This window comes from Staurois parvus, unplaced genomic scaffold (assembly GCF_062004578.1).
Source record: "Staurois parvus isolate SC_StPar_1 unplaced genomic scaffold, SC_StPar_1.0 ptg000251l, whole genome shotgun sequence".
NCBI classification, from domain to species: Eukaryota; Metazoa; Chordata; class Amphibia; order Anura; family Ranidae; genus Staurois; species Staurois parvus.
In genome coordinates this window covers 7885808-7911951 of record NW_028318047.1, presented here as the reverse complement: position 1 = coordinate 7911951, position 26144 = coordinate 7885808, and the positions used below count along the sequence as shown (strand labels likewise).

General features: G+C 40.4%; 2 protein-coding genes across 8 annotated transcripts in view; one reads left to right on the top strand and one right to left on the bottom strand.

Annotated features, from left to right (window-relative positions):
* The window catches only part of PRMT2 (protein arginine methyltransferase 2), a 30996-nt gene extending 21249 nt beyond the window's left edge, over positions 1-9747 (top strand). Inside the window, 5 exon segments of the mRNA XM_089680893.1 lie at positions 1287-1416; positions 5033-5099; positions 5102-5151; positions 8639-8830; positions 9037-9747. Coding sequence (XP_089537019.1) covers positions 1287-1416; positions 5033-5099; positions 5102-5151; positions 8639-8830; positions 9037-9069 — 472 coding nt within the window. The 3' untranslated portion in view covers positions 9070-9747.
* Positions 9748-11983: 2236 nt separating this feature from the next.
* The window catches only part of DIP2A (DIP2 acetate--CoA ligase A), a 144632-nt gene continuing 130471 nt past the window's right edge, over positions 11984-26144 (bottom strand). For 4 of the 7 annotated variants that reach the window (XM_089680886.1, XM_089680887.1, XM_089680891.1 and 1 more), the window contains 12 exons: positions 23996-24107; positions 22237-22346; positions 20397-20527; positions 18990-19158; positions 18618-18788; positions 18404-18433; positions 15877-15938; positions 15726-15783; positions 14944-15018; positions 14371-14545; positions 13080-13203; positions 11984-12974 (listed from right to left, as the gene is read on the bottom strand). In XM_089680886.1, the coding sequence (XP_089537012.1) occupies positions 12722-12974; positions 13080-13203; positions 14371-14545; positions 14944-15018; positions 15726-15783; positions 15877-15938; positions 18404-18433; positions 18618-18788; positions 18990-19158; positions 20397-20527; positions 22237-22346; positions 23996-24107 (1470 nt within the window). In that variant the 3' untranslated portion in view covers positions 11984-12721. The remainder of the gene's footprint in view (positions 12975-13079; positions 13204-14370; positions 14546-14943; positions 15019-15725; positions 15784-15876; positions 15939-18403; positions 18434-18617; positions 18789-18989; positions 19159-20396; positions 20528-22236; positions 22347-23995; positions 24108-26144) is intronic. The other 3 variants (XM_089680888.1, XM_089680889.1, XM_089680890.1) reach the window with 3 other exon arrangements.

The window sequence follows — 26144 nt, the reverse complement described above, 5'->3', positions numbered from 1 at the left end:
CCTGCCCAGGCCAATTTCCAGCTTTCAGTGCTGTTGCACTTTGAATGACAATTGCATGGTCATGCAACACTGTACCCATATAAATTGTTATTTTTTTTTGTGACAGATAGAGCTTTATTTTGGTGGTATTTAATCACCTCTGGGTTTTTTATTTTTTCTTAAACAAACGAAAAACCACTGAAAATTAAAAAACAAAACCGTTTTTTTCTTAGTTTTTGTTATAAAACTTTGTAAATAAGTGATTTTTCTCCTTCACTGATGTGCGCTAATGAGGCTGCAGTGATGGGCACTGATAGGTGGCACTGATGGGCATTGACAGGCATCACTGATGGGCACTGAAAGGCAGCACTTACTGGCACTGTTAGGAGGCACTGACTGGCACTGATAGGTGGCACTGAAAGGCAGCTCGGATGGGCACTAATATGTGGCATTGATGTGCACTGGTAGGCACTGATATGTGGCACTGATGGACACAGAAAGGTGGCACTGCTGGGGCTACACTGATCATCAGTGCTCTGATGATCAGTGTACATGTCCCCTCCGCGGAATGCCGATTACCGGCTCTCCTCTCGAGCTGATCACATGACCGAGCTGACATCTTCGGCTCTTTCCGTGGATCGGTGATCCACTGTGTCCGAGGGACACAGCGCACCACCGATCACCGCGCTGCATGCTCCGGGAGCCATGCATGCGCTGTCAGAATGGGAGGACGTCATATGACGTCCTCCCAGAACGAGAGAACCACCTTGCGTTCGTCATATTACTATATGGCGGGCGGGAGGTGGGTAAAGAAAAAATGGCTAGACGTCTGAGAAAGACACCCATCCTCCTAGACACTAAAAAAAAAAAAAAGCATACAGGGAGTACGAGGGGTTATAATAGGAGGGCCACTACTGTTTTGTATGTCAGTGTCAAAATCTTCTGAAGATGGCAGCAAAACCAACACTCTGAATTCCTGTGAAGAAAACATATGCAGTACATCTCTGCAAACATGCACATTCCCCACATTTTATTCCTTTAAAGACACTGCAAGTACAGAAAAATCACCTGTTGATTTGCCAAACATGTGCTCAGCCTTAGGCTATGTTGTTGGCTAACAGGGCCCAGCTTTTTTTTTTTTTTTTTTGGACTAAAGGTAGTCAGCCATGTCTAGTGTCTTTTGCTAAAAACCTTAACATTTTGTAATCAGAAATTATGGTGCCTGCACAAAGCTTGAAAATGATAGTTTAGCACTGGCTAAATGCAGTAGCATTCTTTGGTATGAGATTGTATTTCATCCATTGCAGGCCTATTGCTGTACAAGAGTTCCTGTCCAAACCAAAACCTGACTATGTGCTAAACCCGGAGGATTGTCTGTCTGAACCCTGCGTCTTGCTGAATATAAATATGAAGACTCTGAAAAGTAAAGAGCTAGAGGTGAGCATAATTTTTTGCTTTGAACTACCATCCTAATCATTACAAGAACTTAATGTTACAAAATTGTTAGACTCTCCATAAGGCCCATATACTGTATGTGAACAGTTAACCATTTGCTCTCCAGAGGATTTACCCCCTTCCTGACCAGGCCATTTTTTTGCGATACGGCGCTGTGTTACTGTTACTGACAATTGCGTGGTCATGCAACACTGTACATAAATAAAATGTATGTCACCTTTTCCCACAGAGCTTTCTTTCTGTGGTATTTGATCACCTCTGCATTTTTTATTTTTTGTGCTAAAAACAAAAAAAGACTGACAATTTTTTAAAAAAAAACCAAAACAATATTTTTTACTATAAAACATATCCAATAAAATAATTTATGAAAATCAAAGTTCTTCATAAATTTAGGCCAAAATGGATATGTATATATACTGGAATTTTAATTTTTTTTTATAGTAGTAATGGCAGCAATCAGCGACTTATCGCGGGACCGCGGCGGGCATTCTGACACTGAGTGGAAACTAACTGCTACTGACATCCCCAGTGACATTAATAGTGATCAGTGCTATAAGAAAAGAAAAAAAAAAAGAGACACTGGGCAGGAAGGGGTTAACATCTGGGGCGATGAAAGGGTTAACCGTGTGCTGTTTTACTTGCTGTGCAGAGAGATACAAAGCAGCATTTCCATGCCAGCTAGAACCCGGTAATTGACATCCCCAGCCGCCAAAAGTGGGGAGGGTAGGGCAGCGCTCACGTTCCCTACCCAGAAATGCAAATCATGTATATATACGTGATTTTCACAGTCATGCCGCCCTGTAGCAGTACTTCTGCTATAGGGCGGATGGCAAGTGGTTAATGCTAAATTGTTGTTGAAAGGTTGTGTTAATAGACACATAAATGGTTCGTTTTCTTTTGGTTCAGCCAGGAGGCTGAATGGAAAAAAAATATACCCTGATCAGCTGTAGCTGCTGAGACAAAAACTTTTCCAGCTTGTAACTTCAATATCAGTCGATTGAACAATCACACACTGATCAAATTTTGATCAGTGTTTGGCCAGCTTTACTCTGTGCAACCTATTACACTGTAAAGATAACTAAGGTAGCAGACATCTGACTATAGCATGCTTCTTTGCATTTGTACAGCACTCACAAGACCACATGAAATTGATTAACGTTCATTTGCTAACTCGAAGTAGTATTCCTTGTACTGAATAATTGGCAACCATGGCACAGATGTTCCCCTCTTTGAAAAGTCATCTTGCTTTTATCAAACCTCCATTTCTGCTAGACCTCAGTTACCAACGTACAGACTCATAGCAGGAAAATTTGTCACAGGCACACATTGAGGAAGGAGGTCAATGCTAAACTAAGGCTTCTAACAAAGCTTAGCGCAACAATAAGTAGTACTGTTAATTGTGTGCAGTTTGTAGTTTGGCTGAGTGTATCCTGTGTGCATTCTGAGATCAGTGCATGTCATATGTACATTGTGCTGTGTTCTCTCTACGTGGCTTCAGTCTGTGGATGGAAGTCCTCCAAAGTCTGCAAAACAATGGCAGAAAAAAAACAGAAATGGCCACACAGAAGGAGAATGCAATGTTGCAAAGGAGAACTGTGAAGGGGCCCTGAGAAGGAGAGCAGAGAGAGGAGGTTGGTGTTTGTACAATGTATGGTCACTATTATGCTCTTCATGTTCAATCTCTGTTAGCTCTACCATAAATCATGTACAGTTGTGTCCAAAATTATTCAACCCCCAATGCTGTAAAGGGGTTTAGGGACTATAGTGTACATTTGGAATTGTATTCAGAATCAAATCCTACAAGGACGTTGTAACTACCCAAATGCAACTAAAATGACATCAATTGTTTATGTAATACAGTAGTAAATGGTTCTTATGTGGTTTCTTCATTGCCACAATTATTCAACCCCTTAAAGACTACCACTCTGAAGAACAGAGGTTCATACAGGTGCTTTCCATCAGGTATTGAAAACACCTGTGGATGTCACCGAGCAGCAATCAAGCATAATAAGCACCAATTAGGCAGCTTTAAAATGACTGTGATACTCAGCTCCTTCTAGACATTTACTGGTGTGGTTACAAACATGGTGAAGGCAAGAGAATGGTCCAGGAAGACAAGAGAAGAGGTGATTTCTCTTCACAGGAAGGGCAATGGCTATAAGAAGATTGCAAAGATGTTAAACATACCAAGAGACACCTTAGGAAGCATCATTCGCAAATTCAAGGCAAAGGGCACTGTTGAAACGCTACCTGGTCGTGGCAGAAAGAAGATGCTGACTTCGACTGCTGTGCGCTACCTGAAGCGTAGAGTGGAGAGAAGTCCCCGTGTGACTGCTGAGGAACTGAGAAAAGATTTGTCAGATGTGGGTACAGAAGTTTCAGCCCAGACAATAAGACGCACACTGCGTAATGAAGGCCTCCGTGCCAGAACTCCCAGGCGTACCCCCTTGCTGTCTCCAAAGAATAAGAAGAGTCGACTGCAGTATGCCAAAAGCCATGTGGACAAACCACAAAAGTTGTGGGATAGTGTTCTGTGGACTGATGAAACAAAATTAGAACTGTTTGGGCCCATGGATCAACGCTATGTTTGGAGGAGGAAGAACAAGGCCTATGATGAAAAGAACACCTTGCCTACTGTGAAGCATGGTGGAGGGTCAATCATGCTTTGGGGCTGTTTTGCTTCTGCAGGTACAGGGAAGCTTCAGCGTGTGCAAGGTACCATGAATTCTCTTCAGTACCAGGAGATATTGGATGGAAACGTGATGCAGTCCGTCACACACCTGAGGCTTGGGAGACGTTGGACCTTTCAACAGGACAATGATCCCAAGCATACCTCCAAGTCCACTAGAGCATGGTTGCAGAGGAAAGGCTGGAACATTTTGGAGTGGCCATCGCAGTCACCAGACTTAAATCCGATTGAGAACCTCTGGTGGGACTTAAAGAAAGCAGTTGCAGTGCGCAAGCCTAAGAATGTGACTGAACTGGAGGCCTTTGCCCATGAAGAATGGGCGAAGATACCCGTAGATCGCTGCAAGACACTTGTGTCAAGCTATGCTTCACGTTTAAAAGCTGTTATAACTGTAAAAGGATGCTGTACTAAGTACTAAGATTGAATGTCACTTGGGGGTTGAATAAAACTGATAATGCTGTGAGCACAGAAAAGACATTTGTGGTTATTTCATTATAACTGTTATGTTATATTTGTCTGACCTACAAGTGCCTCTTTAATGTAAATGTAAGCAAGATGACTGAATGATCAAAAGCAATGTCAAACTGGCCAAAACACTCAATTTCAGTGGGGGTTGAATAATTTTGGACACAACTGTAGATCAAGGGCCTACATGATATGATACAAATGCACTGCATTATGTAGGATTGTCCTTAGAATACATGGTTTAGGTATGTCTAAAGGAGATTGTACAATCAGATTGTATAGGAAATGACCACCTTTAAGCTGCAGGGAGTTGGAGCAGGGTCACTGAGTGTAAAGGTAGAGGCAAGAAACCTCCAATGCTGCTGATAGAAAAAAAGAACCCTATTTTCTTTTTATAATATATAGTATTATGAATGTATTGTGACAATTTCTGTCGTCTTTTAGAGAATGAGCGGTCCCTTTGCATTCCATGTGAAGCGTGATGGCATACTCCATGGTTTCACTTCTTGGTTCAGTTCCAAACCATTGACAGCCAGGGGCATGTAGGTCCCTTTAACTCATAAGTCAAATATAGCAAACATACCTCTTCCAAGTTTCTATGCATGTCTGAAGAAATAGAACACTAATACTTATACCCTGTTCAAATCATTTTATACATAGCAATTCGATAACAGTCTTAAGAATAGGCATACCTATTAAAATGTATGAAGAATACAGGATTTTTGGAATGAGATTGCAGTGCTGAGATCTGCCCCTTAATAGTGCTTAACCCCTTCATCCCTAAGGGTAAAACAATTCTTAACGTCTAAGCACAATTATGCAACTCTGGCATGTGTTCGCAAAACCATACATATGATCACAACTACTTTGTGCATCCAGGTGGATTATGCCTTATTTTTTCAGGACAAATTAGGCTTTCATTTGGTGGTAAATGGTAATGGATATCTCCTGTTTTTTTTTCTTCTATTACCAAAGGAAAACTGGCCCAAAATAGCAAAAAAAACAAATTTTTTTTTAAATTTAGCTGTATATTTCTTGCTACTACCTTAACTTACCACCAATGAACAACCCAAAATCATTTTTCCTGCTGATGACTGCAGCGATACCATATGTGTGTATGTTAGTTGTTTGTACTCGTAGTATGGCCCAGAAACCCAGAACAAAAAATAAAAGCCCCTTGACCCAAACGCTAACCCTGGCACAGACCTAGATCAAACCTTGATCTAGGTATATTTGTTTATTATTTATTTTTTTACACACACTTTTTTTTCTCTCTCTGAAAGGACAGAAAGAGATACAATGTATCTCTCTCCTCTATTCAGAGTGAGAAAACAAGGGGGGTAGACTTCACGGTGACTGATCAATATGATAGCCAATCAAAGGCTATCAGAGCAAACAGGTCACCTGGAATCAGGGGTTCCAGGTCCCGATCGTTAGAACGGGACCCGGGGCTCTCAGTGACACCCCGGTCTTTGTGCTGGGAGCGTGCTGTGCAGCGCTTCAGGCAGAAAGACAGGTACGCAAATTAGCGGCCCCATGGAAAAAAGCCCAGTTCTGTTAGGCTGCCAATTTGTGTGTATTCATTGCCAAGGGGTTAAAGTGGAACTAAACTCACTGCAGCTTTTTTTTTATTTTATCCTTACCCCCTACATAAAAGCTAAACATTTTAATTTTTTTACCTGTTTTCTTTCTTTTTGTGTTGCCAAGCAGCATTTTTAGGTTTCTGGCTTAGAGAAGGCAGTGTGTTTGTTGTGTTGTAACTGTGTTGCATATTTGTGCATTTGCACACAAACGCCATTGGGGAGCATAGAGGCACTCTGGCAGAAGATTGCAGCGTTTCTATACACATGCAGAAATCCCACAGTGCATGGGAATATGGTCTGCTGATCTTTGCCAGGTCCAAGATATCTGAAAGACACCATGGAACACATGCTCACATGCTGGAGTTTTTAAGAATGTGGCAGGGGGTAGGTTGTTCATTCAGCAGTTCTGGGATGAAAGTTTCTTTCCTTGCACTTTGGAAGTGAACGTCTGGCTTTTAACACATCCACTTGGACCAGTCTTAAGCTGTAAGGATAGGCAGAATGCTGTCATGGCATAGAATAAATCCAGCATTGTATGGACAACCAAATAGCGTGAAGCTTTGGAATGTTGATTGATGCCAGGCCATAAAGTAGTCTTCAGAGACTGGGTCATACGAGGCTGTGCCACTGCTCTGGGCCTGGAAAGCTTCAAACCAGTAAGCCAAGCTTGCTTGGCGCATAGGAATGGGGACTGACATAAGTGGCACAATGCTAAGCTATATTCCCTGACCGCTTATATAGAAGCAACCATTACAGTACATTTTTGGTTTGTGTGATACACAAGGTAAAATGTCTGGTACATAATCAGTCAAAACATTTGAAAAATTCCCACACCGTTGGTATCACTATGCTCAAAAGAAGATGCAGAATGTGTTTTGGGGTGTAATTCTAAGTATGCCTATGCTGTGGGTTAAAAAATATCTTATTGAACTTTGTGTGAATAAAAAAAAAATAATTTTTTTTGGCCACACGTTTTTGAAAAATGCAGAAAGGAAATTGAAGTCTTCAAAAGACTCACTATGCCTCTTAAAAAATACCTCAGGGTCTTTATTCACCTTCTATGGGTGTTTGCATTGTCCTGTTGCTGCAGGGCCTCCAAAATTGTGATGGGATAGTCAGGAAAATTGGATGCATAATTTGTGCCCCCTGGGATGCCTGAACGTGCTTATTGAATTTTGGACCCTTCTGTGTGGTTAGGCAGTGAAAGGGTCTTACAGATGTAGTATGGCCATACTCAGGAGGAGTAGCAAAATACGTTTTTGGATGTAAATGTGCCTATGCTGTGTGTAAGAAATATGTTAAAATGACAACTTTGTGGGGGGAATAAAAAAAACACATTTTATTTCATTTCTTCATTTTCCCAAAAACTGTGCCAAATTACAATTTAAAAAACTCACCAGACAAATACTTTGGACTGTATTATCCGAAAAGGGGGTGGGGGGATGAGATGGGCAGTTCAATCAGGACTGTTTAATATTTAAATATATATATACCATATTTTGTAGACTAACTTTCACAAAGACCAAATAATACACACTAATTTGTGTTATTTTAAGCAAAGAAATGTAGCAGGATACATTGTGGCTGAAATTTATGAAGGCCAATTATTTACTTGCAGATTTTATTAATGGAAACTTTGAAAATTAAAAAAAAGTTTTCCATTTTTTATTTTCTTTATATAGGAAAAAAAAGTGGTGAATAAACACCACCAAAAGAAACCCATGTCAACAGAATTATGTAAAATGAATTTGGGTACTGTGTTGCATGACTAAGTATCATTCAAAGTGTAACAGTGCTGAAAAATGGACTGCGCAGGAAGGGGGTGAAACAGTCCAGTCTTGAAGTAGTTACTGGCTGTATCTTTATGTTCAAACTTTAGCTTCCTGGTGTTTACCTCAGCCCACTTCCTTCTAGTAACTGAAAGCCCATCAAGCACAGCAAAGAGTTATTAATTGTTCTTGTAAATCCTTTTTAATCTCAATGTGCTGCTAGTTTCAAACTACCTACTACAGTCTAAAAGGGAGGCAATATCTTGCCTGTAAGTGGCATAATGAGGAATGACGAATCCTAGATGTGTGTACTAAAGCAACATGCAGACTTGCTTTGGAAGTGATGGTTACTGTTTTTGTAGGTGTCAGTACCAAGTAACAATTTGCAAATAGCTGGATACATGTCTAACTACATGCTTAATTTTAAGTGTTTCCAATATGTCAATGAATATAGATACTTGAGAATGACAGCAGTCAATGAGGCTTTTTTTTTTTTTTTATAAAGCACTGAATGTGACTTTCAGAAACATTCACCTGGAAGATTGACCTGCTGCAGAGAATGTTTGTCTGATTCAATGCTGTATAAATATACCTCGCACATGTCCTCTAATTACATGTGAAGTGTATAGGTCCCTATTTTATTGTAGTTAGATTTCTGTACTCCAAGCCCACATTTTTTAATGCATGCTTTATATCAGGTATATTTTTATTCTCTAAGGCTCACTCACTGGAAACACACACTCTTTATGCTGGATGAACCGATACAGAGTCACAGAGGAGACTGGGTTGAGGGCTCTGCAGTATTTAACAGGAATCCTTTTTGGAGACGTCACTTATCTGTCACACTCAACTGGTCTGTGACTGGAGAAGCAGCGACAACGGCACACAATGTGAGTACTTTACACCATGATGAATTTTGCATGAAAATGTCTGAAAGGAGCATTTTCTGGGTTGCCCCCAGCAACAACATTCTCTCATGCATGAAAAGGGAGGACACTGATCAGCTGTTATCAGCAATATGTTTGTCCCTTCAGACATATGCCCACTCTCAATGCTGCACTGAGTTAGTAATATTCTATGTTTCTTTTGATGATAGGTTGGCTGCAAGATATTTCCAATGTGGAGATAAATTTCTTTCCATGAAAGGCGCTGCAGCAGTTTATATGAACAAGAAGACACAAACCAAGTTAGACTTAAGTTTCAAATATATTACCTGGCAGGTAATGACAGACAGTATATAACGGAACAGCTGTGGTGTGAAACTGAGGCCTCTTTCACTTGGGCATCCACTCTAGATCCATCTGTCAATTGTTTTTTTTAGAGGAATCCAGACTGAACCACAATGTAAGCCTATGGTTGGGTGGATGTATGTAAACTGATGGTCAGCTGTTAATATCCACCTATGTCCCAGTCCATTTTTTTTAAACAGAACAGCAAATATCCAGATCTATTGGGATGGATGCTATCTGTTCCGTTTAGAGGCAAGAAACATTTTTTTGTTTATACTTTTGATCTCTGCAACAACTAAGAAAAAAAGGAGGCAAAAACTGATGTAGACTGAAATAAACTGAAGATAGATGTGCAAACTGAATCCATTTGTTTTTTAAACGTGGTTGAATGGACGATGACCATGTGAAAGAGGCCTAATAGTCCCAATATCTCTTTCCATGTCTGCCAACCTAAATGCAGCTTGATGTGGTATTAAATCCAAAAGCAACCATTTATTACAGGGCTTGACAAATTAGCTTTGAATCTAGGAGCCAGCTTAAAAAAGAAAAAAAAAAAAAAAGTGTGGGGGGGGTTGGTAGCATGACAAGAGGGAGCAGCGGGGAAGGCCTGCAGTGTCCTTTGGGGGGGGGGGAACTCTTGGGGTCCCAGAAAGCTGGGCTCCACTCAGCGGGACAGGGGAGAGGAGCCAGATCTGGGGTGGGGGAGAACAGGGCAGTGTGGGCCGGCTGGGGCCCAGGCATCTTGGAATTGTCAAGCACTGATGTATTATATTGCAGCTCACCAATTCTTAGATGTAGTGGCTGCATTTATTTTCATTTTTTAAGCTTTCTTTTATTTTCATCTTGTGATCTTACAAGGATCAGCTATTATTTATGTGAAATCTTTAACCCAAAAGGGAAAAAAAAAAAAAACAGTTTGCTGTAACTATTTATACAGTATTAGGTGGGTTTGGCTTCAATTTGTATATCTAAATCTGCTAGTACATATAAACAATCAATCTCCTCCCTTCAGACAATACTTATTTTCAAAGTTGGCCCCTGTAAGGACACCCCGCCAAATCACTGGATTCAGGTGTTCCAATAATCTCCATGGCCACAGGTGTAAAAATCATGCAGACTGCTTCTACAAACCTTTGTGAAAGAATGGGTCACTCTCAGGAGCTCAGTGAATTCCAGTATGGTACTATGATAGGTTGCTACCTGTGCAATTTAGTCACCAGTCCATCTGTGAAATTTCCTTGCTAGTACAGTTACCTGTTAGTGGTATTATAACAAAGTGGAAGCAACTGGGAAGAACAGCAACTCAGCCACAAAGTGGTAGGCCACATAAAATGACAAAACGAGTCAGCGCATGCGGAAGTGCACAGATATCACATAATGCCTGCAGAGTCAATAGCTAAAGATCTCCAAACTTTACACTACACTATAGTGTGGGGTTGTTTTTGGCCCCTTAGTTCCAGTGAAGAGAACTCTTAAAGCACCAACATACCAAGACATTTTGGACAACTTCATGCTCCCAACTTTGTGGGACCAGTTTGGGGATGGCCCCTTCCTGTTCCAACATGACTGCGCACCAGTACACAAAGCAAGGTCCATAAAGACATGGATGAGCAAGTTTGGGGTGGAGGAACATGACTGACCTGCACAGAGTCCTGACCTCAACCCGATAGAACAGCTTTGGGATGAATTAGAGACTGAGCCAGGCCTTCTCGTCCGACATCAGTGCCTGACCTCATAAATGTGGTTCTGGAAGAATAGTCAAACATTCCCATAGGCACACTCCTAAACCTTGTGGACAACCTTCCCAGAAGAGTTGAAGCGGTTATAGCTGAAAAGGGTGGGCCAACTTAATAATGAACCCTACGGACTAAGACTGGGTGCCATTAAAGTTCATGTGCATGTAAAGGCAGGCATCCCAATACTTTTGGCAAGGTAGAGCATGTGTATATTCTATAAAAATAAACAATGCAGGTGTGGAACTGGCCAGATCACCAAGTGAAAAAAGCCTACGAAAATAAAACCGATGCAGCCACCACACCAATGATTGCTAAGCAGCACTATGTTACATTTTTGGTTTTCAGTTTAATACTGCTTTCATTTGAACGATAAGTAGGTTGTTAAAACAATGAACTCGTTTTTGTTTTTCAAAAACCTTTGAGAATCCAGCGATCACCCTTGTGGCATAATTAGCTTGACTGACTATGAGATTAGTGTCGGTTCCAGCCCCTGCTAAATTCCCCATAGTTAGCTGTAGAATGCATTGGGTATAGGTATCACCACTGCTTGATATAGAACATAGATTGTTATCAATGGTAACATTATGATTTCACTTCATCCAATAAACTATTCTTTAGTGCTGTATCCTGTAGCACAGAAGGTTTTTCACCTTAATACATAGAATGCATTAAAGTGAGAAAAAAAACCTTAAGGCTTTAGCAGCACTAGGTTTTTTAATCTATCTATCTATATATATATATATATATATATATATATATATATATATATATATATATATATATATATATATATCTATATATATCTATCACACACACATTTCATTTTCTGTCCAATTTTTGTGTTACTTTCAATAAAAGTTATTTTAAATTACTGGATTGTATTTTTTTTTTAAATTCATCTGAATTAAAAAGTCAAATATAATTTTATATATAAAAATATATTTTTTAAAAACTGCCCATTTCGGTTTTCAGCCAAGTGCATCCTGAATTTTTGGTTTCGGTCCAGAATTTTCTTTTTTGGGTGGACGCATACTCACCATGCACTGCAAGAGATGAAATACAAAAAGTAACACAAAACACCTTTTTAAAATGTTTAATGTGCTTTTTATCTTTTTGTAATATCACAGGTAACTGTCGGGCTCCTTAGTGCTTAATGATTTTTTTTGTTTTCTTTTTTTTTTTGCTATAAAAACTACAGTGTTTAAAATTGAAGTGGGTCTCTCCCCCTCATCTTCCTGACCACAAGGGCATATCCATTAGCCTGATGCACTTAATAAATTATACTGTTTATGTACATAATTACATTCAGTTCAGTGATGAGAAGTGAAGTAGCAGCTCACTTAGGGCTGGTGAACATTCACACTTTGGACAGGTCCACCTTGGCTCAGGGGAGGAAGGCATGATCACCCCCATGAATTACATATATTAAAAAAAATGTATGTGCTCAGATTCAAGAAATCCGGAGATTCACATTATTGCATGAAATTGGGCTCTTGTAAGGCGACACAACATGGGGCAGAATGTATTGCTGCACAAAGAACAGCGTTGAAGAGGGGAGAGGAAGCTACATCCAGTGTCACAGTAAGAGGCAAATATTCTCTAGGTACATTCTCCTCTTGACATTTCTTGGCAATTAAAGGCCCCATCCTCTCTCTGTGACTTGGAACATTCCTGGGTGGTGGGAAGACACATCGCCTGAGAAGGAAGACAGCAGCAATCCAGCACCTCGAATAATGGAAGTAATAGTCTCCTCTCTTTCATTCCCCAGTACCCAGTGTGTCAAGGGTCAGGCAAGAAGCAACTTATCACCATCATTTCACATGTTATATGCCACGTATATAGGATCAAGCTGATCAGCAAGAAATCCATCTCTAAGGTGCATGCGTTGCTTCTCTCCTCGAGAGTTGATAGGAATGACACCTGGGTCCACTATGACCACGACACCTACAATCAGGTAGTGCTCCTCCAAGACTACATTTGTCACAAGAGCCACCAGGTCCAGGGCCTCCTGCTCTGGCCCATCCAGCTCTAATACAACCACCAACAGGTTTGTCCATGTGAAGACGGCACTGAATAGACCAGAAAAGAACACAGTAAGTGAAGTGGGCCAAAAAAAAATGCTTATCACATCATGCTGATTGAGAACCTATTTATGTAATTAAAAGCAAACTCACCATTCAGCAATATTTTTGTGAGATCGAATCACAGATGTTTCTATATCAATGGGATGGTATCTCATACCCCGTAATTCCAATGTCTCATCAAGAGAACCAACCACATACAAAGCATCGTGCCTCTCTAGGAAAAGAACAGTGTAAATGATAATGAATTTCTCTTTGAAGGCAATCTATACAGTCTTTTTGTAATTGCACTTCTACTTTGTCCAGAAAAGTTTAGTAGTACCATGATTGCAGATTTATATCATACATTTATCACAGGCAAAGCGATCAAGAAATCTTTCAATTTTCTAATTGATTTAAAATGATCTGGCTGTTTTTGGCAAATCCTATTGTTATATTCTTAAAGCTGAACTCCAGCCACAGATAAAGATGAAGAAGAATGGCACCTGGCTGTGGACTAGTAGGAGCCAGTCAAGCCCTCTTGCAGTGCATATGCTGACAGGAAGAAACACAAGAGCGAGTCAAGTGATAACATTGGCTGAAGGTGTGTTCTTGACCAATCTGTGCTGCTACAGTGTATATTGAGAATATGGTTCTGCTGTCTGGCAGGGATCACAACAGCAATCAAAAAAATTTGATAGTTAAATCAGCTCATGTTGGGTATTTTAGTTGCATATTTATCATGTTGTCTGGTGTTCAGCTTTAAAACCGGAATCTCCACTAAACTAATAACACAAATCCTGGATGTTGTAAGCTGGAGGTTTTCCTAGTAAAGCTCGCAAAACTGTCTGATCAGACCCCTACTGCTGACTAGCAGAGGTGTACATACCACAGAGAAAATCACGGCTGATCAGCTCTAACACCCCGGTCACATCAGGTGCAGCTGGGCATGCGATTTGCAAATCATATGCCAATTGCACCCTATTGTCCACAATTAGAGCAGTCAAATTGGTGCGGTTCCAACTCTGTCGGAGCCGCACAAATTTCTGAAGTAGTATACGTACTACTTTTGGTGCGATTTGCATAGACATCTGTGTCAGATGTCTTGCAAATCGCACCTGAAATTGGCATGTCCCCCGACTTTGAAATCGTGCAACTTAACTGTAAGTCGCATGATTTCAAAGTTGGGCTTGATGTGACCGGGGGGTAAAGCATCTAGATGCTTGCACTTGTAGCCTGGCCTTGGATACACACTGAAACTAACAACTGCTGAGGCTAAGCATCTCAGAGATGCTCAGTGGAACTAGTTAAAACAACTGAATAACAATAGAAGAACCATGCTGGATGGTGGTTGTAGGAGTTCAAGAGAGTCTCCAAACAAATCCTAATTTTCTAACTTCATTACCTCCACTGGCATCAGTTAACTCTGTTCTTCTGAGAAATCCAAGATATCCTGTCCGAGCCCACACAGTCTGAGTGTCCCCGAAGCTGAGCCGTGCATTAAAGTGATCAGCATGCAAGGCCTCCTCACCATATACAGTGTAATAACCATTGGCATTATGTGGGCTGCTCACCCACACCTGTTGGAAACAAGAATGACATTATTTTTTAAAAGAGAGAGCGGAAAAAAAAACAAAAAAACTTTTAGCTTAGGGAATAATTAATATTCCTGTTCTTTTTTTTTTTTTTTTTTTTTTTGCTGTGTCCTGTTGGGGAGATTTCCCTTACACTTCCAATCCCAGAAACACAATCAGATGTATGAGGAAATGTCTCCAAAGCCTGTAGAAATCTCCTCTTACATTGCTGTCTCTATCTGAAGATTTCTACTTTCTATGTTTGGGTTCCACTACAGGTTGACAGCGTGAATTCCTCCCAGCAGAGACACATACAGCAATAAACATGACTGCCTTTTTAATACTTCCTATACTAATTTTAGCTTTACATACACTACTCTACATTATTGTCCAGGTTTACTTACTTCTCCTAAATGAGAGTCTCCAAGTGGTCCTTTGGTCTCTGTATGTGCAATAATGACTTTCACTCCAGGAAGAATCTGTAAAGCATAAAGATAGTGAGCTGGATACTTTTACACAACACCTGAGTAGTGAATACAATTCTTGGGAAAAACAATGTCCACAACGTCTATGAAAGGCTATGCTGACAATGGTATACTTTTAAAGTTTTCTTTATCAAAGCATGCAGGAATCTGAGTTTATTGTAGCTTACTGCCTCCTCGTCCCCTCAAATTAATCAACAAGAAATCTGATCAAATTTACTTTTTTTGCATAAAAAAGTTCACAATCAGGGTGTACCAAATTCTACAGGGTTATGTCTAAGCAGGAGTTGGGGGTACAAAGATTGATGCAGAGAATCAGACATCTATTTATGTAGGTCATTATACTTTTGCAGTTGGAAATACATCTTTTCAAGCTCTGTATCCTGGAGACAGTCCTGTACCAAATTTAGTACATTTGTGTTGAAACTTATGATTGCTTTTGCCACCAAGGAATAGGCATACAACATAGTGCTGTCCAAATACACCATTTTAAAATTACTCCAAGGGCAGAAATTTATTAAAGCTGCAAGTGGACAGTAAAATGTTCTATAAACAAATAGCACAATATGCTACTTTAGGGCCGACTGTACCTAGACATATCTTTGGACATTTTCCACACTCTCGGTTGCATCCAGCCTAAAATTATAGGCCATCTTTGGGATAGCCAAAGATGGGTATCCAGAACTTGGTGTAAAAAGTCTCACCTTTCCAGATTCCATGAGTGGTAGACTGTGTGGGGAACCTCTCTCCACCAGGCGAACTCTTAACAGATAACCAAATTGATTATTAGACAAAAAAAGTATGGCAGATCACATTAAAAAAAAAAAAAAAAAATCAGAAGGGCAGACGTTTTACCTGTCATGGCGTAGAGCCCGCATATCTACATAGACAGTGGTAGGGTCAGGACCAGCAGTGCCCTGTAAAAATAAAAATTTACTTTTCTCTGCAAACAATAGAATTATTCAAAAGGATTAGGTGCTGGAGCTGCCATGCAGGTGAGAAGCTATTTACACACAAGTCTAAAAAGCACATGGTGTGTAATCTGGACAAACATGAAGCTTTTCTGTATTCACTATTACCTTCAATTCTGTCCAGTGTAGCGATAACAATCATTACTGTAAACTCGTTCTGTTTTTAAAAACTATCATCTTATGTTCAGGCCAACTCTACCACAAAACGGATATTTCAGGTTTGTATAGTTGCTGGCAGGCTGAATCACATGCTGGCTTTTTATATAGATCATAATCTGCTGAATACAGTCCAGATACTGTACAACTAAACAAAAGGCATTAAAGCTGAACTCTGGGCAATTTTTTTTTCTGCATGCAGTTGGAATGCGCCTGCATGGCACTGTCAACTGCTTGTTCTGTCTAGGGGTGAGCAGAAAGCATATATTCACCCGATCCTTCAATCATTCAGAAAATGGCACTCCCCTGTGGTCCAGAGGTGGACTGTTCCTGGTCTATGGAGCCTGCTCTGGGCATAATGACATCAGGAACAGTCCAATATTCAAGAACGCTGGAGCATGGGGGTGCTGGACCACTCTTGTGCTGGGAAAGGTGGAGGATTAAGATAGCAGGGCTCACAATTTAAATCCTGAGCTACTAGCCAGTCCTTTACTCGTCACCAGTTGCCCCACCCAACCCCTACCCTGCCCCTAAACACGCCCTTGTAAATTATCTCATGAAATGACACTGTTAAATGTTTTTTGGAAGGATGGGAAGAATGAAGGAAGGTGAGTGGAAAGAAGGAGAGGAAGGAGGAGAGGAAGGGAAGGAGGAGAGGAAGGAAGGTGAGAAGGAAAAGGAAAGTCGCAGTCACAAGGATTTCCCCCAGCTCATTCCAAAGCATTACAGAGCTGCTGGCTAATCTGTACACAAGTTCCCGCCCACACATCCCCTTAGAAGCTGGACTGGAGTGTGGGTGGGCACAGGGGGAGGCAAAGCAGATCCAGTTTCTCACTCTCTCCTATTGGTGTGAAGGATGTGGGGAGAGGATGGGCACTATAGAGCACATGAGGGATGGAAAGAAGCTAAAATCCGAGGGACAGTTGGGGGATAATCGGTGCAGCGGTGGGGACAGTTACAAGCAGTGATCTCTCAGTATGGCATTCAATGAAGCATCTGGAAGCGGATTCTCCTCCTCTCCCTCTTATGGCTTTCAGCTGTTTAAATGAAAGCCACACAGAGAGATCACTGCTTGTAAATGTCCTAACCGCTGCACTGATCATCCCCAAACTGTCAATTTCACCCCCACCATATTTCCACTCGTCACTGCAAGCAGGTGAGTGGAAATTTTGAGCCCTGACGTAAGTATATTCCACTCTCGTCTCAAAAAAAAACAAAAAAAAAAAAAACAGCAGTTAACCCATGCAGTATGGACACAGCCCTACTGAAATGCGGAAAATAAAAAAAAAATTGCCTGCAGTTCAACTTTAAATGTCTTGAAGCCTGTTTCCTTTATAAGGCAGTCACAGGCTGCAGAATTAGACCCTCGGGCAGGCCTTACAAGATTCACTTTCTTTCATTCAAACAGCAGGTTGAACGGAAGAAAACCAATTCGATTCCCCCATTCACACATTTGAAGTGGAGCTCCATGGGGGGGATTCCACGCTATTGTATTCTGACCACGGGGAGGCTTTCCCGCCTTCAGAATAATCTCGTCAGCACTGCCAGCTATAGATGGCGGCACTGATTGAGTGAATATTTGCCAACAGGCTGGTTATACAGAAGTCAACCTTCTACAGCCTTCTAGCAGACGGCCAAGCTTTTCTACTCCAGCTGTGGCTGCTTTAAAGAGAGTAAACTATAATGCCTGATACTCGCATTCAGTTTTTTTTCGTTCAAGCCAGCAAGGTGAACAAAAAAACAAACAAACCCCCCCCCCACCAAAAAAAAACCAGAAATCGCCGTACTACGTGATGTTAGAACACTGATCAGATGCTGGTTTTCCAGCAAGATGTTTTGAAAAAAGCCAGTCCTTAGACAGGCTTCTGTTGGAAGGACAGCTGTACACACAGGCTGAATGTCGGCCGGTTTCTGTTGAACTGGCCGATATTTGGCCCGTGTGTAACAGCCTTAAGACTTAGCCCACCTTTTGTTATAACACACCCGGAACCTGTTTATCTAATTAAACCTGAAAGGTAAATTGGGCTTTAAAGGAAAATCTTGCCACTGAGTCTCTGAAAGATAAAAAGAAGCCGGCGTGTGATACTAAATACCAGCATCTATCTGTAACAATATCAGTTTTAGCTGCAGTTGGCCTTTAATGATCCCTCTGCAGTTCCTGTGCAGACACACACTTCTGTTGCACTGCCCAGCGGAGCCCAGAGCAAAGCACGCTGCACTTAGCATGTCAGCTTACATACATGCAGACACCATACCTGGTCAGCAAGCTTGCCCAGTCTGTTGGGCTGAAAGAGGAACCACAAAGAAAAGTGAGAAATGGAATGGTATGATAGCAAGAGCGGGAATAAACAGAGGCTGTGGAACTCATCTGAGCTCAGATGTGAACATGATCAACCCTTCATGAACATACGTGAAGTAAAATGATAAGCTTCACAAACAGCATATACATTTCTATCACAGCACCCCTACCTGTAAACAGATGGCCACATTCACCCGACAGCCAAATGTGGTGCTCACAGCCCTGGTGGACAGTCCCAAGTCCTTGAATAACTTTGAGAACGACTGTGTAAGTGTGATACGTGGCCGTTCCTCCGCTACCACCATGCATGTTCGCACGCAAGACAGATTCACACCTCGTGACTGGGCAAGGGAAGGAGTGGATCAGGAAGGAAATTTAAGGATTAGCAAAATAATGGAGTACAAGACAAAAAAAAAAAAAAAGGATAAATAATACATAACATGAGGAAAGCCTAAGGGAAGCACAGAAGGAAGAATGAAATTAGGAAGAAGTGGGTAAATACAGATTAAGACATGTACTTTAATATTAACAAGAATATGTACCTTCAAGGTGCCAGTCTGTGTTCCCAGGCCTCTGGTACACATTTCCATGACAGAGTATGAGCAGAAGGTGACGCGTACTTTGTACTGACTAACTGCACTAAGCCATAGGGATGCATTGCTCTCCAGCTCTAGAGGCGGCACGAGAATGGACTGGTGACCAGAATAAATGCTGCATAAATGGCAAAGGAACATTGTTAGAGAACCTTATATTGTTAAGCGCTGAACAAACCGTTGGCACTATATAAATCCTGTATAATAATAATAACCTTGGTATAGTAGAATAGCAGGTTATGGTTATAAAACAAGCAGTGATAGAAATCACTAACTGCAAGAATTTACTTCTTTGTATCATTTCCTTGCAGTGGGAAATCAGTCGATATGCAGGCCAGGATATGGCACCTTTAAAACCCTTGTGCATGTATATATGCACTCAATTACAGTATATCTATGGGAAAAACTTTTTAGTTTTTTTGTATTCGCCCTTTCTGTCCTGGTGACAATGATCACCTGGAATAATAGTGAAGTTGAAATTCCCCAACAGGGTCACAGACAGCAATAAACAGTGAATATAATAATGTTAACTTTAGATACTGTATGTTTTACATCTTGCTGACACTATAGCATACATATACAAGAGAACAGGCGTAGATTCAAGCTATTATGAGATTAAACCCAGAAACGAAAATGTAATATATTGTACCTTACCAGTTTTTAGATGTGGTGGATACATTAGTATTTTTGTAGGCTTATTTTCACCTAGTAATCTAATCTTGATAATAAAAAACACTTCCTACGACCCCATTTACAGCTGTGCACGGGTTTAGGTTTTTTTTGCAAATTTTTCATGCAACAGCATAGGGCAGTCCATTCACTTGAATGGGCTGCCTTCACACAACAATTGTAACAAAGTAGCTCTGCAGTAGCCCAGCACTTTTTTTTTGCAGTGACTCTTGCGTGACTATTAACCACATTTGGGGTGCCATTATTAATGGTACCGCAAGCGAGATGCACATTTTTCAGACATGCGCAGAAATTAGCGCTTCTGTGCACATGTTTGGAACTCCAAGGTGTGAGTGCAGCCTTAGTGGCTACACTAATATCTACTTTGTATTCATGGAAGACACCATGTTTGTCACACAGGGTAGACTTCAAACACGTCTGCCTTTGTTTATCTTCATTGCATGGTGGATTGGTTTTTCTAGTACTTTACACAAGATAGAGTAGTATGTCTGCGCTATGTTTCCAACCTGTTTTGCCAACCAGAGTTTGCTACACAGATAAAGCAAATCTTTTTCAATCAAAGCTTTTTCTTTTGACTATTTTACATACGGATATTCAGCCATGTAATGTCTATCTACACGATATATGCAACAGGCAAAGAGAATGATTAGAAATAGGAGCGTTTACCTGCACAAACACCAAAGGGCAAATCCTAAGCCACAGTATGGATCTAGGCAGATGGCAATTTGACGAGATGGGTACAACTCACATTGCAGCTTAATGGACCGACATAAGGCACTGCAGGCTGAATGAGACATCTAAAAAGGATTAAAAAAAAAGACTTATGCAGCTTATATGTTATCTTTAGAAGATATGTAAAAAGAAAAGAAAAAGATATAAAATTACTGAGGCCAATAGTTAAGGATATAAAAGCCCAACTCTTGACTATTATTTTAGTTTTGGATAGGGTGGAAAAAGTTACATTTTCTGTAAGGTTTTTATTTCTGAATGTGACCCCATTATGGAGGTATTCCCTCACTTGCTGTCCAAGCTACACCCATACAGGAAATGGGGGTTACGTGTCTCAATAAAGACAAAAAAAACATGGACAGCTCTATGACTTCCCAAGACATGTTTTTGTTTACCATAGATGGCCACAAAAACCGATGCAGGCTACCAATCCCTGCTTTATACTGTGTATTAAGTTTTGGCTGAAGCTGGACTTTAGAAGTATAATAAAGCTCCACTTTTCAGTCAAATTTGAGGAAACCTCACTATGTTTTTATGTGTAGCTATCGTGGCTGACTGCAAGCATTTCACAGTGAGTCTGTCCCAACAGAAAGGCTAATGGCAGGCTAAATCTTCTCTCATTACATACACTGCAAGAAGCACAGATTGCAGATCTCTAAACCCTTTGTTAGGACAGACAGTATTCATATGCGTATTACAACCGATAATGAGATTTGCCAGCACAGTATAAACAGGGTTAATTATCGCAAGCAGTTCCCCAGCCACTTAAACAAATAAAACTAAGTAGAAGTTGTCAGTGCAGGAGTTATCAGAAAAGAGCAAGTTGAATGGTAAGCAGCATTTTTTTAAGCTATAATTTTTTGAATAAGAACGTGTAAACAATATATAAAAGAAAAAAAGGTGTTACCCAGTTTGGTTGCAAAGGTGGAAATGCTCGTTAAAAAAATCATTTGTACTTCTGTCTATGCTGCTGTTAGATTTCCTGTCTTGGGGACAACCTTTTTACCAGACAGAAATTTTCCCATGGAGCCTCCAACGGAAGTAACACCTGGCTTAAATTCTAATCTTTCCCAACTCTATCCAAAACTAAAACAAAGTTTTGGCTATGGAAACACATGGAAAGCGCAACTCTGAGAAACTTAAATTCCTCCCTTGAATTGGGATGCAGCTGCACTGCAAGGGTTACCTGCTCATTTATGTCCAGGGAATAGAAAAGTGCTTGTACTTCCCTGATCCTTCACTTCCCTGGCAGATGGTCTTCCCCTATGCTCTGGCACTGGACTGTTCCTCAGTGTCCTCATGTTTAATGCAGGGCTATGATCCCTCCATCAGTCTTCAGGATGTGAGGATGTCATAGGATATTAGCCTGCCAGAGCATAGGGGAGTAGAGGTTGCAGGGACCAGTCTAGCAGTGTAGAAGGAGCCTTCAGGGACAGAGGATTGGTTAAATAAAAGTGCTTCACTGAGTCCCTTAGACAAAAAAAAAAAAAAAAAGCTCAAGTTAACCATTGCAGTGCAGGCAAAACCCCACTGCAAGGAAGGATTTTTAGATTTCCTGGAGTTCAGCTTTATATCAGTCCCCTCTCAATTTCTCAAATAAAAGAATTTAAATACAAAGCAAAAAGATTGACCCACAAAGTTTTTACATGAATCTGTATGTGAGATGAATCCACAGGGTGATGGAGTGGGAACCTTACAGCTGGTTTATGTAGTTTCTAGAACCAGTGAGGTGGGTGTACTAGAAAACCAACAAAACATGTCTATATTACTGTCGCACCTTCACTCCAGCCAGGATTCCGGTAGTAGACACACTGAAATCTAAATATGCCAGAGTTTCCGGTGATGTTGGCCGAAACACACGTGCTATTTTCTTCTTGGGCATGTCTTCTGCAAAAATGCATACAAAGAAACAGCGAGCATTAGTGATGACATATACTGTATCCTCCCTCTGAACAGACACTTCGTATAAGAGATCAACTGATAAACACACAACATGATAATCGCAGAAACTTTCACACTGAATTAGAGGCAAAATATTTTAAAAAAGGAACATACTGAATTTTCTCAATTAGTAAATATGTAGTTTAAATAGTTTAATGGTAGAAATCTGTACGTCAGACTCTGTAAATAGTACCCTTAGACTGTGAATTCATCATGGCGCTAGATGCAAAAGAGAGATCGTGTTGTCAAGGCAGTGTTCTAGGCAGGCAGACCTGCAGGTGCAATGCAACACACAGGGATCTGAGGCTCTATACAGTGCGCAAATTGTTCAGTCAGCTAAACCACATTGTCTCCCAACTAACCCCCGTTGTTTTGGCAAGGGTCAGAGCCACTTCTAAAAAGCCTACGCTCATGTGAATCCAGCCTTAACGGGAACCTGAGCTTTGCCCATGAAGAATAAAGCAATAGGATTGCTTTAATTCTGCTCCTTGCAGCTGCTTATGCATACCTTACTACCCTTTTACTCTCTATGTCCTTGGAATAGAATAGAGGAAGTAAATTATTCCCAGTAAAATTCCAAGTTGGTCTTGGTCAGAGCTTATATAGGTCTGGGGACCCTTGTCCAATCCTCATGTGACAGCGCTGGGTGCCTGAGCTATCACCAAGCAACAGCAATGTAACATGAAAGGGAGAGGAGTGAGTCACATGCACTCCCATAAAAAGAAGTATTGGGTGAACAAAGGTACAAAGGTAATGCAAAAATAATTAGAAGCAGGGGCTTGCATGGACATAGCACAGGTACAAAGGTAATGCAAAAATAATTAGAAGCAGGGGCTTGCATGGACATAGCACAGGTTCACTTTAGGCTGTGCATAGTCAATACTTGACAGTCTCACAATCCAACCATTTGCAATCAGAATAGGTGATTTAAGAAGCGTGGGCCATCCCCTGACAACACACATGTACAGTTCTCAGGTACAAAGTATTTGGAGAGGTAACTGATATAAAGGTGACTCCAGGACTGTGTTTTCTTCAAAATTGCCTAAACTGAAACACTTGTGCTATCAGAGCTTGCCTGTTTAGTTCAGAAGCTTGTGAATGCATTTTAATGAATTTTCTGAAGTCTATGGTTAGCAGTATATACTGATATAGCCAGTACACAACAATACTGCAAAACCATAAACAGGAAAACTAATGGACATGGATATGATAAAAGTGAACTAATCATGAAAAAAAAAATATTAAATGAACTAGCTCTGACACAAATCCCAAAAGGTTGCTAATGTGCGCATAGCTCTATAGGATTCTGAGGGGACTGTTCAAGTAATGGCTTGAAGTAAAAATGGTATTTATTGAAAATATGTTCCTGAGATTTCAAGGGTTCTCAAGGAATGCTGTATGGACATTCAGACCAAGCAGAGCTACTGTATATGCATGCACCACAGGACACCTAAAGTCTTTATTTATTTAGTTCATATGTTTGTTAAACAGTGGTTTGATTGTATTCTGATCACATTTATATACCTCATAAATAACAAAAACGCTATCAAAGAGATAAAAAAGATTCCATTGAAAGTGGACAAATTATTATTTACCAGTGTCTAGAATGGTTGGCCATGTTTTGATGTCTACAGCCGCAGCAGCTTCTTTTGACTTGAGCAAACGCATTATTGCTTGTGTAGTAAGAATACAGGCAGACTTACTAACCTGCACATAGGAGAAATATACAATTCTTACATAAGAATAAACAATGTACCACTTACATTTTCCATGCATACTGTATGTGCCAAATTATACCTCTATTCCATGATCGACCAACCTTAAAACCAACCTGAACTGACAGCAGGGAAAAGACTACCATTGCTGAGCTTTTGAAAATGCTTATTTTTACCCCACTTTTGCCATGCTGATTGGTTTTTTTAAACACGTGACTTAAAAACTGCACCAAAAGACGCTTCTCAGAGGCGGTTTTTAGGTGTTTTCTATTGATTTCAATGGGAAGAGGCATTTTTGGAGCTTTTTTGTGTTTTTTTTTAACTCACCAAACACGCCTCAAAGATGCTGCAAGCAAATTTTACACTGCACCGCCTCATTGTGAAAACATACATAGATATACATTCACATACATAGGGAAGCATTTTCTTGAGCTTTTCAGGGGTTTTCTTTTTTTTTTTTTTAACGCAAAAACGCTTCACAAACTCCTTAGTGTGAAAGCAGACTTAAAAGGAATCTGTCATAAAAGAAGCACGGAGACTGCCACTGTTAACCTTTCCTGAAAACGGCAGTTTGCCTGGCTATCTTACTGACCTACTTTGAAACACTGACATGAGACAAGTATACAATGACTTCTGAGTTTTATACGATATTCCTGATCTCTGTATGTGTTCTCGGGCAGTGATTCCAACTAATGAAGACAGATGATGAGCATGGCAGTCGACCAACTAAACTTTTTGGAGGTCATACATGAGAGTCCCCATATTTCTCTCTTAGGTTTACTTTAAGGAGAGTAATTTAGCTGTGCTTCATCCCCAAATAAAACGTGGATTGGTCTGTTACTGGTATGTCAAATCATGGCCTTATACACCATATGGTATGCAATTAAGATAATTATTCATGATGGCTTTTCACTTTTTATACGACACACTGTTCTTGGGATAAGTAGCAGTCAGTTATGTCATCACTAAATCTTTATTCATATTACCTGAAGTAAATCAACACAACTGAATATTTTTAGTATTGTGCAGAAATTACCCTTTTTTGGCCAGTTCATGCTTGTATGTGTTTTTAGCAAGTTATATGGAATATTAGCTATGTCTTTAGGACATTAAGCCATGTTCAGTTAAGTGTTCACTCTGTCTCTGTATGACAATTTCACTTTCCTGAAGTCAGACCAGATGAATTCTCATTGGTTGCCATTGGTAATTGCCCCCTTATGAATTAAGAGCTCTTCATTAAACTATTACCTCTTAGATTGTAAGCTCTAACGAGCAAGGCCCTCCAGTTCCTACTGTATTAACTTGTATTGTAATTGTATTGTCTCCCGTTATATTGTAAAGTGCTGCGTAAACTGTTGGCACTATATAAATCCTGTATAATAATAATTACAATTTAACTGACACTATGCAGAGGTTTTAAGTCTCAGTGTTCCTTGAAGTTCCTTAAACAAACATATACATTTGTATTTGTGTGGTAAATATAAGAAAACAATTGTGTTTGTGTAGTAAATGTTTCTGTCAAGAGTTCTAAAAGCCTGACTAACACATTGAAAAGTAAAATACAAAAATAAAAACAATGCTTGACTGAGGTCAGAATGGAATACCAAACATATATGGGTGATGGAGCGTGGGTAGTTTGCATTCAGAGGCAGCTAAATGCCACCTCGGGACATAGCTGCACTCTGTACTATGGCCTCATAACAACTGGCCAGTTAGCTGCTACTAGAAACACCATCCCTGGATGCACACTGTCCTTGTCCAGGGTCAGGAGGAGGTTCTAAAAGCATGTAACTGCTGAGATGAGTGATTACATGTGAACAGCGGAAGAGCTGGCCATTTATCTGTACAGAGTGGAAATCTGACAGCTGCTGCTCTTCACACACAGTATGTGCACAGCGTTTAGAACTGCCAGCAAGAATCCACTGCTGCCTCTGACTACTTGTGTGAAAATGGCCTTAAAGAGATGTGTATAAACACACACTATATAGCTAAAAGTATTGGGACACCCCTCCAAATCATTGGATTCAGG